This window comes from Clupea harengus, chromosome 17, assembly GCF_900700415.2.
Source record: "Clupea harengus chromosome 17, Ch_v2.0.2, whole genome shotgun sequence".
Classification (NCBI taxonomy): Eukaryota; Metazoa; Chordata; class Actinopteri; order Clupeiformes; family Clupeidae; genus Clupea; species Clupea harengus.
This window is the reverse complement of record NC_045168.1, coordinates 22,691,720-22,705,962: the sequence shown is the minus strand read 5'-3', so window position 1 is coordinate 22,705,962 and position 14,243 is coordinate 22,691,720. Positions and strand designations below refer to the sequence as shown.

Here is a 14,243-nt window from a genome sequence, read left to right as displayed (position 1 = left end):
CACAGCAAGTGTGAGGCCCTATGGTAGATTCTATTTACAACAGCTAAGTGGACTGATGTCCTAGTCCACATTTTTAAATTAATGTAACCTAACATATTTTTTAAATGAATAGTTGTACTTGTCCACTATTATCGCCGATCTCGTTTGTTCTCTGAGCGAGGCCCGTGTTTTTATTTTTATGTTGGATTTTTTTTTTTTAATGATGGTAAAATGTTTTGGAAGGGTTGGCACATAATCTTGTTTTAACTACATTTCAGCTTGAATCAACTCCCACCAGTCTGTTTTTGAACAGACATTTTATGATCACAGATCACATCATATCCTGTTATTCAACAGACATTCCGAAAGATGGACCACAGGCTACATTAAAGAGGGATGAACTCATTGGAGCTCACCATTTGTGCCGCATCAGACTGCCTCTAATGCATAGCCTGAATGCTGGTAATGACCATGATTTGTGTTTATAAAAGGATGAATGCAAACCTCTTACTTGTTGTAACCCATCGTTGTTTCTAAGATATTCCAAAGGTGAGATGTGCGGCCCTATTTACTTATATTACAGTTCGTTGGTAGGCAGTCATGTTTTATGCCCTCAGAAACTCTGGTGCAATGAACCAGAGTTCACCATGTTCATGTAATCTAATTAAGAAGTACGCGGAACATGCCCAAATGTTAAGTTGTTACATTGCCCTCTTACCCTCCTTAGTTGCCACACCGACTAAATTGTAAACGAGCCATTAACACAGACTATACGACACGAGAACGAGCCAAGCCTGTGAAATGACATCAGATGCGGATGTCTGTACTGAGTGCTGTATTTGTCTTTGTGCCCTCAAGAAGATCATTTGCCCTCTGAAATAAGTGACGATATGATATGTAAGTTTATTAAAGTGTAGTTTAAAAGTCTAACTTCAAGCCTTAACAGTTTGACAGTGAGAATATTGACAAACGATTGAGCTTAATCTTCTACAAGTGACTAAAATGAATTAAGTTGACATTTTACCGCTTAGTCTTTAAGAATGGTGTTCTCATAATAAATGGCAATAATTACACTACGCGTTGTATTTATCACACATAAGTCCCACACGCAGAAGGGAACTGTTTTGTAAACGCGTTTCTGACAAGTGAAATCATCAATTACTCGATTATGCGCACTCATGTCGTCTTCACTGCACACACTTTGTCAGGTGATTCAAAGTTCAGTTTTAGGGAGAATGGTTGGATATACAGTATGGGGAAAATACAGATATGGATCTCATCAGCTTTGACGTCTTCATGCGTGCAGAAAGCTCGTCTCTACTTCAGATTATTCTGACCATTACACTTTAAAAAGCGCTATGCATTCTAGCTATGCGATCTAGATCTGTTTTTCAGCCGCGCAACGTCAATGACTAAAGGAAATGAATTACCATCCATTAGTAAGTGGATAATGATAAGTAAAGGAAGCCGTATACCTTGTCAAAGCGTAAAATGTTTTATTTAGATGTTTTCATACTGTGCAAGTCACAATACAACAGTTGTCCTTACGATTGACTGATACAAATATGCTGAACACTGAAGACATCAAAACAGCCAATGGAGGGTGATATCCGAGCTTCATAGCGGCTTAGTCCTCTGCTGCACACGCCCCAAACTTTGAACATTACATGTCAATGCTTATTAAATATGCATATAACTATATACATGGTTGTAGAGGTTGACCTCTTTGAAATTTAACTTCCGTCTTTATATTTTAGACTTGAGATATGTTGTCCCGCTGATGAACAGACAGCTAATTATAAATGAGCATAAACCTTTTCATTGTCCAAAATCCCAACAAGATAAAGGCTCTTTTTCAATATCTTTAGGGGGAAGCCCCAACCAGAACATACTTTTGTCAACTTAAAAACGTCAAGCATCAGTGGCATTTTGACACTGTTTAAAAAAAATGCAGGCTAAATAAATCTGGAATGTTTTAAATAGGCAAACTAAACTCAAATGCAGCCTAGACTAAGTGTCTCATGCTTCTCATTAAAAACGGACATTAAAATACACACTCAGTACAGGCAAGTAACATTTTGATTTCAGCTTTAGGAAAAAAATCAAGACCAAAAAGTAAAAATATATAAAAAGGTTATTCTTCAGTCATTTATGTAAAGAAACTGTTTTCTCATACTTTTAGTTATGAGTACAGCGTTATTCAAACAATCTAAATGAACGCTTGAGTGTAGCCCCGTCATGGGCAAAGTCTGCATCAGCAAGCCGACATTGGGAAAAAAAAAAAAAAAGGTCCAGCAACCTTCCAGATGAAATGTCTTGGGCTCAATACGTTGAACATACAAATCTTACATAGTCATATACAATTGACAACAATAAAAAATAAAAAATTAAAGTCTACAATGGAACTACGGTGGCATGGTGAAGGACAAGGGACCTGGTGTTGGCAGGGCAAAGTTGGTGTGTCAGGGGAAAGTTCATGTATGCAATCATCCCGATGACGTGGAGGAGCCATTGAGGGACCCTTTTCGCACTTTGTTTCCGAAGGAGGAATACTGTCGGCTGGGGGGGCAGGCTTGGGACGAACCGTTGACGTTGTTGGAGATGTGAGGGAAGGGAGCGTGTGCGGGCTGTACGGGTGGAGTGGGCACGCTGGACCCAGGACCAGGGCTTGGGTTGGGGATGGCAATGGCACTGGGACTGGCGCTGGGACTCGGGCTAGGTAGAGGCGAGGAGGTGGAGGGAGCGCCTGCGGCTGGACTGCTGGCTTTGTCGCTGGCCGAGTCGCTCTCGGATTGCGCAGCGCAGTTGGGCCCCTCCGGAGGGTGGCTGATCTTCATCTTCTTGCAGTTGGGTCGAACTCGGTACTTCAGTGGCAGAGGCCCATTCTTAAGGACAGTGGAGAATTTGTTCCGAAAATCTTATATACACATCACAGCTTGGTAACTACACAGTTATTAACACTCTACAAATATCATTCATCCAAAATGCAACTTAGAAAAGTCTTTATTTTGTCCAGTAAAGCCTGAATTAAGAATCAGTGCCATTTCATTTAAAACAAACCAAATCATATGGTCTTACACTATTACGTTTATCATGTAAAGCACAGGGTAAATATAACAAGACATTTTCTGACTAAAAAAATCCCTCTTACCCTCCTCCAAGTATAGATGTAGGCAATGTCCATTAATGTGTAGTAATCTTTTAGTGGCTCGTCTTCATACATTACTTCAACCTACATCAAGGCAGAAAATAATGTATTAAAAAGTAGCTCGACATTCAATAAAGCACAGATAAAAACAGCTTGTTTCAATAGTAAAAGAATAGTAAGTTTTTCCATTCATTGTTTTCCCCTTCTCCCCTCTATGATATATCTCTCACCTGAAAAGTACACGGTATGTCCATCTTACTTCTGAGAAACTTCCTCAGATGCATAACTGTCATTGCTGCTGGGCACTGCAAATATCTCTTATTATTCCCCTGTGCAAAGAAGAACTTCCACTCAATACAAAAAACTCTTCGAAATAACAATAAAAACAGTTAAACTCCGAATTTTTCTACGAAAGATTGAAGTTTAAAGCAAAGATTGTAGAAATGTAAAAGGTTTAATAAAGTGCCTCTGGGGGTTTACATTTTTTTTAAAAACTATTTCATAGTGATTATTATATAGGGAAACATGTCATTTTCAGAAATAACATTAACTTTGTAAATGTTCTAGACACATTGGAACTCCATACCTCTTCTTTAGATCCTTTATCCTCAACAACATCCTGTATTTTGGCCCTGCAACATCCACAAAGATCAACGTATATTAACATTTTACACAAGTTACAAGTGTTTGTGGCTGATTTTGTGCAGATTGTAGTATTTGCTACTTGACAAATATTTGAATGAAGGGGCGGTTAAACAGCAAACAGACAAGACACAGAACATAGGCTGTCCCACACCTTGACAATTTCAATTCTAGCTCTATCAATTTGATGGAAAGCATTAGATCTTGTAAACTAACAGACGGCAACACAGAGGAACACTTCAAAAACATCACGGAACATTGTCATAGCAACACACATAAACAGTGTACAAACACCAACACATACTTGGGATTGAAGAACTCAATAGAGAGACTAATGATCTCGTCATCAGTGATTATTCTCTTGTCCTCATCAGCAACTTCTCCACGATCTTCATTCGACCCATTGGTAGCTTTTTAAAACAGAAAGAGGTTTTAGACGTTAAGCCCCGTTTTAGAAAGACAGTGACTTTCCCTACAACAAGCCATCTGCAAGAAATGTGACCAGCATGAGATAAAAAGGTGTTTTCCAACTAGGACCGCAAACAGAGAACAATGTGGCATGTGATAACTCATGTTGTTTTGCTTATTCATTTACTCTTATTGTTGGATTTACCATCTACTGATGGATGTGCAGCATAGAAATCTCTCCTTCGTTTCATTTCATCTGCAAAAAGAGCATAGGATCAGACTCAAACACTACTTATGTTAGAGCTAGAAAGAAAAAAAGAAAAAAAACTTGATGATTTGATTATATTACTTTTGAAGAGGCCCGGCACCAACTTGTACACTATGTCTTGCAGTGTTTTGTCAGACCTAGACCAAAACAGAATCACTTTCAATAGAATTGCCAGGTTTATAACCATGTTTAAAAACAGTTGAACAGCTGAAAAACAAGCACAAAGAACTGTGTCCATATCTGTTTGTTTCTAAGAGGGTTTATTTTTTTTGTCTCATCACTGGGGTGTACCATACTGTAACAAGGTTCAGTGACAACAGAAACACCATTCCTCACCACAGCAAGACAAACAAACAGGCATAACACATAACGACCCACCAACAGATCGACACAGACAAAATAAAGAGACAGCAAAGGAAGGAGCAGCAATCTGTGCGAGTCCAGCTACTGCTGTATATGAGAACATGTCAGAAATACTTCACCTACCGAATATTCAGAAGAGGCTTTGTTTTATGGACCTGGACATCGCATATTGGACAGTACTTGCTGGTTTCCAGGTAACGGACAATGCACATTTTACAGACTGTGTATAATGAAAACAAAAACATCAATTTAACCTGGTTTTAACCACATGTTACACAAGCTTACAGCTGACAGTGAATTATGAGCTGATCAACAGGTTACTTACATGAATGCAAGCATTCAATGATGGTTGTAGCATCTATGAAATATCCACCACACAGCACACACATCAAATGAGGGTTAAGCTCTGTAATCTTGATTCTTGTAGTCCGATGCATATTCGCATAGCCTTACAAAATAGCCTGGCTGAAAGAGAAAAAAGGAATAGGCTGTGAAACCAGGCTGGAAACTAGACAAATGGATATTAAGTAATGGGACATGCTAACCATATCTGTTTGAAAGACGGTGATTTGTCTGTTACTGTCACTGGTCAGACGTCACACTCCTGAAACCTTAACACCAGGAGTGCAAATTTAAGAAATAAAGGAGAGCTGGGTGTTTTTTACGGTTTTGTAGGGCCAAGTTACATTTCTTGTTAACCAATCTTATCACTGCCCTGGTTAAACATTAGATTATACCGCAATGTCTTATCATTCGTTTAATACAGGCCTACGTTAGATCTAATGATTTACGCACTGATTGCAATCTTCGTAGTAGCATAGACCTTACGCGCACGGAGACGAAGAGGCACTGACAGAGTGGAAGCAAGCCAGCGGTGAAAACAATGTTCAGCCAATGAAAGGTTTTCTACAGGTCCGTCTGTGAAGGCTACCTTAATCCCGTTGATAAAAAATAGAAACACATGGAAATCCTTACCGTTTCTATAGCAACTTGGGCTGTACGGTTTGGCGTGATGCCAAGGACGGTAAATTACGGCGCTCAAAAAAAGCATACAAGACGCGACTAAATGGGGAAACTGAAATTGGGATTTGATGATGCGACATCGTATGCATGTGTGCGTGTGAAGTAAATAATTTAAGAGACGTCTTGGATTTACGTGACAGAATGGGACAGTTACCAAAAAACTAATCCTCAACTGTTCATCATTTTTCCGGGTTTTTCGTTCCTCGTCCCACTCTTCAAAGCCTCGAGCTTAGATAGTGACAGACCTTGAACACAATGCACTCCATGACATGTCAGACATGGCTATATCATCTTCAAATAGGTCTAATTTGTGAAGTGGGCGACACTGATGATTCGTGCATCCCCGCTGTAGGTTACACTGCATAGCTGGGTTGCATCACAGCGTGAAATGAGTGAGTAGCCATGAATACGTCGTTCAACTGCCGTTTGGGCTGCTCATGCAACAACTGGAATGTTGAGCAGGTGGTAAGCGGTTTCCTCCTCACATTAAACCCAATATTATTTTTCAACACACGGAGATGCTTTAGACCTCCATCAAACACTGCAGCCAGATACATATGCTCAGTTTTCCTTCAGTCAATAGCTTTCATGCAGATAGAAATGGTAGCTTAGTGCTTCTCATGCTCCAGTTAAATGTGAGATGTCATTCTGCAGTAGACTGTTGACATGTTAAAGACGGGTTGCGAAATATTCAAAAACAAAATGAGAAGACGTCTGCATGAGCTGTGTGTCGTCGTTACTTGGACCGGTGCCCAGTACGTTTACAAAGGTGTTTACCAGATAAGCGCAAATGACAATGATTTCCATTTCATGTAGACATGTAGCCGAAGAACAATGTAATTTACAGGATATATAACCTGCGATAGCCTAACAGCCTTCTGCATAACCATGACAGTTGAGAAGTGTTACAGCAGTTTTAGTTATACAGTCATTATTGTAAACGCATGGTAGCAAAGAGATTTTAAGTTAAAGTAAACCTCTGATTACGACACGGTGTTTTTCACTGCATCTTTTAGGTTAAGCTCACGTCAATCAACCTGTTATCATGGACAAATGCAATCACGCTTTCAGTATCGCAAAAATAACCTTGAATTGTATAATATTTGGGTTACTTGTCAGTAACTTCTCGTCTTGGCCTCAAACAAGCAGGGCATGTCAAATGTCAGTCACCAATCCCCTACTACTTTGTGTTTGTCGTAGCCCATTCCTTGCACACATGCAGTACAGGCGCTCCATTCTCCGAGATGAGCAAAATTGCCTAAAGGCCCCTTTAATCGCATGTTTCGCAAATAACATACCAGACTAATAAAAACTTCATCAGGCTACTTAGAAGTCAGTAATTGCTTAGATCAACCCAAACCTGAATAAGCAATACTGAAGGTAAATGAGAAGCAAGTCAAAGGCAAACGCTTCAGGATTCTTACAGTAGACTAACAAAACCAACTAAAAGCAATTTACGCTTGAGACTTTCTACCCATGAACCACAACGCCGACCTTCACCCTAGAAAAACTCAACTGTCCTTCGCTTTGAATAGCTAGCACATTCTGGAAACACATTGTAAATTTGCACAGAGAAATCGGAACTGGATGTTGATGTCTGAAACATGAATGCCTAATAAATTCCAGTGCGCATTTCATAATCTATAGGCTAAGGGGGATTATCCATTGAATAGACATACATTTTCCACACATTGTTCAAGGAGCTGACACCCAACACAGACAAATTAATCATCATGGTTCTATTTTTACACCATACATAGGAGGGTGAAAAGTAAGAAGCATCTTTGATATGTTGTGGGTACTGTTCTCCAGGATTTATTAATTTTCTATTATCAGCCATTTAAAAAGTTTAAGTCGCCTGGTCTGAAACATGTGAAGATGTCCGTTCTACACACGGTCGACAGACGATGAACTTAAGTTAATAAAATCCTCTTGCGTGAACATCTGTCAAAGACAACGACTTCCAACCCTTCAAAAGACCCCAAAGATTGTATTTCTATAAAATGGAGCAATAATGCAATACTACATTGATTGGGATATCCTTCAGAAGGTTGGTCCCTAGAACATCTGACCAGTCTCGATCATAATTTGCTGGGACCTCCAGGTTCCATTAACAACATAAGTACGCAAACAAACGCCAAACTGCGCACATCAAGAAAAAATAAATCGATAAATGCAGAAGTAAGTAATTCTATTATCTGTGTACTTCAATATTGGAGAATGCGTGAGAACAGAACAAACATTTGAACAGCACTGAGATAAACACTCTTAGCTGCGCGATCGCCAGACAGTGCCTCGCATCCAGCACACGTAGCAGTTTAACGTATATAAAACGGCAAAATGTGTAAATATAAGAACAGAAAATCTTCGTTGGTAAGATAACATAACGAATAATACATACCAGTTAGCTGTGGTGTGGGTCGTAAGAACTGAAGGTATTCAGACAATGAAAGTTAGAAGTCGATCAGCAGAAAATGAATGCGAGCCAAGCGGCCATCTTGAAAAGAGCTGCAGACGCTGTCAATTGCAATAAGGGTAAGCCAGACCGGAGCTCATTTTCGTAATGAAAAATCCTCTCTTTCCACCCAGACTCCACTTGGTGATAGTGGATGGTCTAGAGCAGCGAATGATAACGTCCTTTCTTTGGCCGAACAAGCATGGACGCGTACGTTCCGAGAAAGCTTCGGTCTGAAATTGCCCGTTTGAAAAATGCTGCGCTGATGGCTCAGTGGAAACTGACACCGTCCCCAAAATGGCTTGTAGTTCGACCGCCCCGCGCGTCACGTGGTCTTTTCCTTAAGGGTGGCCTGGGAATATGTGTCGGTGTAATAATGTGTATGTGCATGTTTTACAAAGTATTTATAATCTACTCAAAAACATTTTTTTTTACACTAAACACTCGAAGAAAAGTGACAAGGATTGATACATGAAGCTTTAAGTAGGCTAATGGTTACGCTATCATAAATAATTAGGCTATGTTCTACAAAATGCATTTGATTTCCCTTTCTTTGGAAAGAGCGAATGTATGTCGGATTTAAGCTTCTGTGCAAATGTATGACACTTACATTAATTAGACTAGTACATTCTCGCTGAAAGACCAAATAGTAGCTATTGCAGTGTCAAGAAACAGATGTCCATGGCATGCGTAAGCGATGCCAGGATAGGCTACGTCAGCGGCACAGCTGAGTGCATGAAATCGACTGCTTTGCTCTTTACCCCTTATGATGAAGATCTTTACTATGAGTATTTACATCGCTCTGCTAGTATTTCAAAATGGCTTAAATGTTGCAAAAAGGTCAACATAGTCCAGAGCTGGTGTACGAACATTCTAGTGCCCCGCTGGTGGTCTCCTGCCATACACTTAAGTGTATGTAAGATACGAGCCCAGTGCCAATTGATCAGTAGCCTATAGTTTCAATTAAATGGAACTTGTCCATCACACTATGCGCAGCTTAACCAGTCGAATACATAAGTTCACTTGAGTTCACAATAACCACAGACAAATTAAGCTGGAAGTCCAAGAAAAGATTTAATAGCAAAATATGCAATGGATGGTTAAAAAAACAGGCTAGGCTATTACTCAATGGTTGGATATAAATTAACCAAGAACATGTCAATACAGGGCTTGTCCGTCTCCGCTGATGTGAAAGTAGGAATAGAAAACCTTTCCAAGACAACATATAGACCTCATGACTGTGTAGCTTTTTCCAAACTTTTTGCAGCGTCCTTCATCTTCCCCACCAAATCCTGGAAGGACATTTCAACAATTGATTTATTTGTTATGGTAAGGACTCGTCATACTCTTCTTTTATAAACTGTGGACACGTCATCTTGCATAATCATTAACAATTTTGGTTACGTGTGACATACCGGCAACGGGATGTTCAGCATCAAAATCGCCAAGCAATATGATCAAGAATTAAGGCTTTTATCGACCGTTAAGTCACCAGGGAGTTCATGTCAATACATCGTTTCGTTTTAACCATACTTTTAAGTGAAACCCTCTCTGCATAGGTACCACAATACATTTAGTGAGTAGGGAATACCATGGAACATAGCTATGCAGGAATAAATGACACAAACACTGACGATAATGGAACAACATGTTAAGCTAACAAAATTGAAGCATTAATGACTCTCTACATCTCGTGGTGCAACTGCCCATCGACAAAAAAATTCTGATAGCCTGCCTAGTTGTCTTTTTGTCTATAGGCATATTGTAGTCTGACACATCTTGGCAGAAAGTCAACCATCATCAATAATTTAGATCTTCAGTCAGCATAATTAGTTATTGTTGCCTATTTGGTCTTAAATTTGGTGGTAAATGTGCCAGGCTTTAAACATCTGGACAACAAATGATAGGCAATACTAAGACCCAAACCTTTTGCTGACACACCATCCCATCTCAAGAAATAGTGAAAAGTGAAAAGCTTTGCCTAGGAAGCACTTGGTTTAAAACACAGCTTTTAACATAGATTTTATTTAGGAGGGATCAACAGTGTTGAAGTACCTGAAGTTGTTCCATTGTACAATTAAAATTCACTTCTTTCCAGGCTGCTCCACTGTCATCATTCTGTAGAAAATAAAACACCTTATTTAGGGACTGACTTATGTGAAGGAAAGTCTGTTAATGGACATATACTGTTACATACATACCTCCACATGAAAAGAGATCAAATAGGATGGCTGGTTGACCTTGTGAACATGACTATTCTGAAATGGAGAACAATATGTTTAATTCAAAAATTCCTACTCAGGCAATTAGATAGGTAACAGGGATCAGTTAACAGGGGCTGAGGTACCTTCATACAATAGTCTAGTCGCCACAAGACATCTGTTATGTGGGGTGGACTTCCACCAATACTGGAAAACACGTACAAATTTAATTAACAACTGAAATTCGAAAAGCAAAACTAGTTAACAGGATAGAGATAAACAATACACATTATTTGCCTCTTCCAGCAGTCACTACTTTAAAAGTCTTCGTTATGTGGAAAGAATATACATATGTATAGCCTACTACACTAAACTAACATGGACAACAAAGGATACCATTTTTAAGGCGCCCTTTACATGGCTGAATTCTGCACCATATAAATCGCATTATTAACTATTAAACAAGGCAGCTGTTGAAACAGGTGGCTTTGTTAAGCGGATGTATATTCAGTTTGATATAATATAACACAACTAGTATACTTGTAGCTTAGTCTTTATTGCCTTAAGTAAACCCAACTTAATCGAACCGATCTCAGTGGGCTTTCAATCGCAGATGTCGACAAAATCTAAGACCAAGCCCCGAGTAAGTCAAATGACAGCTGTCTATTATGAGTAGGCTAACTTGCCTTTCCAACAGGTATTCCAGACTCCGTTTATGGTTCTGCAAGGATAAGAAAAACAAGTCAGAAAAATATTTTCCTACTAAACATATAATTAGTCATGCTATATGCAAAAATACATTTAGCCTACTCGAAGACAATCCATCACCTGGTATGAACTGTAAAACACGTCTATCCTCTCAGCGTCAAATGACACATCCTCTAGGCACGAGCTGTAGCAGCAAAGCAAAAAAAAAAACTTTCAGTTAAATTCTCCACATCCAAGACAAAGAACGTATCCTAAAACTAACGGCGTAGCCTACCTTATTGTAGATTTGTCAGCATTTTGCTTCACTCCTTCAAGTATGAAAGTTGAGGTGGCAACATGGGAATGCTTCAGTATACTTTGATCAATGTGTTTCAATTGTGGGTGATCTGCAAAGAAAAGGAAATAACACCATTTACGTCCCTTCTTTTCAGATCTGCATGTTAGCATGTATATATGTTATATATGCTAGCCTATATGTTATATGTTATATAGGCTAGCGTACAAAGCATCTTAAGTCGGAACTAAGCCTGATGTGTCAATGCGAGCGAATGGGAAGGTGACAGAGCCTATCACAACGATTCTAGAGCTACAGCATTCAGTAGGCTACCATCTAGCAGCTGCCCTGCTGCTTGATTAAAGCTCAGGCTTCGGACAAGATGAGCTCATTTAAACATTTATTTTCTGTTTTGTGCCTGGTTCAGCTTCGTTTAGCCCTTCAGCACGCCAATACATAACTCTGGAGGGTGGAAACCCAGTAAGCTAGCACATACAGTTAGCATTAATGCTAGGACATCAGTAGCCTACTAACGTTGATTGCAGCCTGCACAGCTGTCTTTGAAAACGTGATTTGCGCATATTGCAGCACCTTCACCATACCGAACGTGCGGTACCCGCAACACTGTCACAACAACAGACGTTGGCTACATTAAAGCTAGCACTTTCACACCTCATCTCTCAATATGTCAAGTATGCACCGGAAGTTCCAACGCACAAAGAGGTTTGGTAACAGCTCTCTTACCCAGAACACATTCAGACTGGGAAGAGATCAGGCTCCCGAAAGTCACTTCAGTAAATGCAGTAAAGGTTTTCAGGTCAAAATGCACCGCATCTGCAAGGTATTGCAGACCTTTCTGCACAGACTCGGACAACTCCATTTTGTGTTAGTAACTCGCAACAGCGAGTCACGTGATTCGATCAGCTGACTCCATGAATGGAATTTATTACATTTTTAAGTTTACAGTCTTGCTCTCTTTTCAATTGGGGTAGCATCAGCATATACGTTACTAGACGTGTAGTATGCAGGCTAGTCTCTGAACACTTTTGGTTGCGTTTGTAACCACGCTTCAATGTGAGATAGATTGTGGATTGGTGAAAGCCTATATCCCTTTCCACTGAATGTTATTAAAATACAAGAGGGTGTAGGCTACTGATTTCGTATTCTGCTGCTTCGATTTTCCTTGGATAGTCTAAATGATTGCACCAGGCTTCCATAGGCTGTTCGTTTCACTTGGTTGACGTTTTCTCCTGCTTCAGGGAGATCGTATAGGCTATAAATATAAGATGTATATGCTAGGCAATGTGCCCTTGATTCCTGGTTCCCTGTCAAGGCATATAGGCTAGGTAATTGATGTCAACTGAGACCAGTCTTTGAAAGGAGAGACCTATTAAATCGCCTAGATTACTCACTGAAAACATCCTCATCTGATAACCATGGGGCTGCGTAGCGACTGTGCAAGTCCTGCAATACGACCTTAAAACCTTTTCTGGTCTTTCGTAGCCTATTCTAAGCTTTGACCCGAGACAGAGACACAAGAGAGACTGACCCTTTTAACGCATACCTACGGTGTAGCCTATTCTGGGACAATATAGAATATCTAAATAACCTTTTTTTCTCCCTTGAACTGTACTGTTCTGTGTAGCTGGGATGCACGGTGTGAGGTGTAAACTCAGAGAGTGGTTCCGATGCTGAGGACACGATCCGACATTATTGGCCACCAGCTGTACATAATTTATCAAAACGATTAATCAATTGTCTTGTGATGTATTAGGCTACTGTGCATATGGCCAGTCAATATTTTAGTCTAAAAAGTATGGTTAGTCCGGTCCTCAAGTAGACTGGCCGCTCATAAATAGGCTACAGATTAAATAAAAGCCGCAACCTTAGTTGATTTCATAGACATTAATAAATTCAGCAACAAACGATTGTTATGAGGAATTAAAGATTTTGATATTAATTCCCCACAACCCAATCGTTTAAATTAGTCTAGTAATAAACATTTAACATCAGGTCCGATGGATATTTCGTCTGAAGTAGCCTACACGGTAGTCTAAGAAACTGCACATAAGATCTAAATATTGTTTGGATACCCTAAAGGGTTTCCTTATATGTAGGAATCACTTGTCAACAGTTGCTTATTTTTTCTATTCTTTCTTAAGTTTTGTCTATTTATATTTGTTTGTTTCACCCTTATCGCTGCGTCAGAGTTTTTGCCTTGTTACAATCAGACTACATTTGACTAGTTGGTTGCCTAAAGTTTGTTCTTTCTAGGTTCAGACATTGATAGTTACGCTCACATACCTTCTCTATTGAATATATCGACCGTAATTTGTAGTAAGGTGCTGCGAGATGTGTCGTCCTTTTTGGGTAGCCTAGTTGAAGAAGACTGTTATACTGTGAAGAAGACTGTGATACTCCTAAAAGAAAAATAATCAGTTTGGACTATCACCAGGACAGACTAAGGCTGTGCAGTTTAAACTTAAAATTCACATTGTTTATAACTTAAAAGATATTTGCAAATAACTTTAGTTGTGATGTTCCATTTCTCGCACAATAACCAGAATTCTTTGATAATTCGAAACAAAGAAATGGAATGAAACTAAACTTTATTTCAAACATGTTTTCTTTCTTTCTAGCAATGTTTGCACAAACATCGTGTTTCTTGTACTGACATCCATTACAGAATATAATACTTTACATTTTGCATGACAAAGTTATACATTTTCTTTTTAACATTTAGGGCTACGTGTTGTATCATGAAATCTATAATT

General features: G+C 39.4%; 2 protein-coding genes across 2 annotated transcripts; both read right to left on the bottom strand.

Annotated features, from left to right (window-relative positions):
* Positions 1-1,458: 1,458 nt before the first annotated feature.
* Positions 1,459-8,677, bottom strand: bmi1a (bmi1 polycomb ring finger oncogene 1a). The gene is made up of 10 exons (XM_012833272.3): positions 8,233-8,677; positions 5,134-5,273; positions 4,932-5,028; positions 4,527-4,582; positions 4,383-4,433; positions 4,074-4,179; positions 3,714-3,759; positions 3,358-3,456; positions 3,131-3,211; positions 1,459-2,864 (listed from the first exon to the last, which is right to left on the bottom strand). Exons 2-10 carry the CDS (start codon positions 5,243-5,245, stop codon positions 2,466-2,468), a joined length of 1,047 nt encoding a protein of 348 aa, XP_012688726.2. The 5' UTR covers positions 5,246-5,273; positions 8,233-8,677; the 3' UTR covers positions 1,459-2,465.
* A 664-nt stretch (positions 8,678-9,341) lies between these two features.
* Positions 9,342-12,389, bottom strand: commd3 (COMM domain containing 3). Its single transcript, XM_012833273.3, has 8 exons — positions 12,214-12,389; positions 11,470-11,581; positions 11,316-11,379; positions 11,174-11,208; positions 10,634-10,694; positions 10,488-10,544; positions 10,342-10,404; positions 9,342-9,578 (listed from the first exon to the last, which is right to left on the bottom strand). Exons 1-8 carry the CDS (start codon positions 12,347-12,349, stop codon positions 9,519-9,521), a joined length of 588 nt encoding a protein of 195 aa, XP_012688727.1. The 5' UTR covers positions 12,350-12,389; the 3' UTR covers positions 9,342-9,518.
* Positions 12,390-14,243: the final 1,854 nt, after the last annotated feature.

Bases quoted from the DNA above. Each gene is read 5' to 3' on its own strand.
- commd3 (XM_012833273.3), bottom strand. From the start codon at position 12,349: ATGGAGTTGTCCGAGTCTGTGCAGAAAGGTCTGCAATACCTTGCAGAT. The intron at 10,695-11,173 runs GCAAGTTAGCCT...CGTGTTTTCCAG, and splicing joins CTGGAATACCTGTTGGAAAG to TATTGGTGGAAGTCCACCCC. The intron at 9,579-10,341 runs GTACTTCAACAC...ATGTCCTTCCAG, and splicing joins GTACAATGGAACAACTTCAG to GATTTGGTGGGGAAGATGAA.
- bmi1a (XM_012833272.3), bottom strand. From the start codon at position 5,245: ATGCATCGGACTACAAGAATCAAGATTACAGAGCTTAACCCTCATTTG. The intron at 4,180-4,382 runs GTAAATCCAACA...TGTTTTAAAAAG, and splicing joins TGCACATCCATCAGTAGATG to CTACCAATGGGTCGAATGAA. The intron at 2,865-3,130 runs GTAAGAGGGATT...ACTGTCCTTAAG, and splicing joins ACATCTATACTTGGAGGAGG to AATGGGCCTCTGCCACTGAA.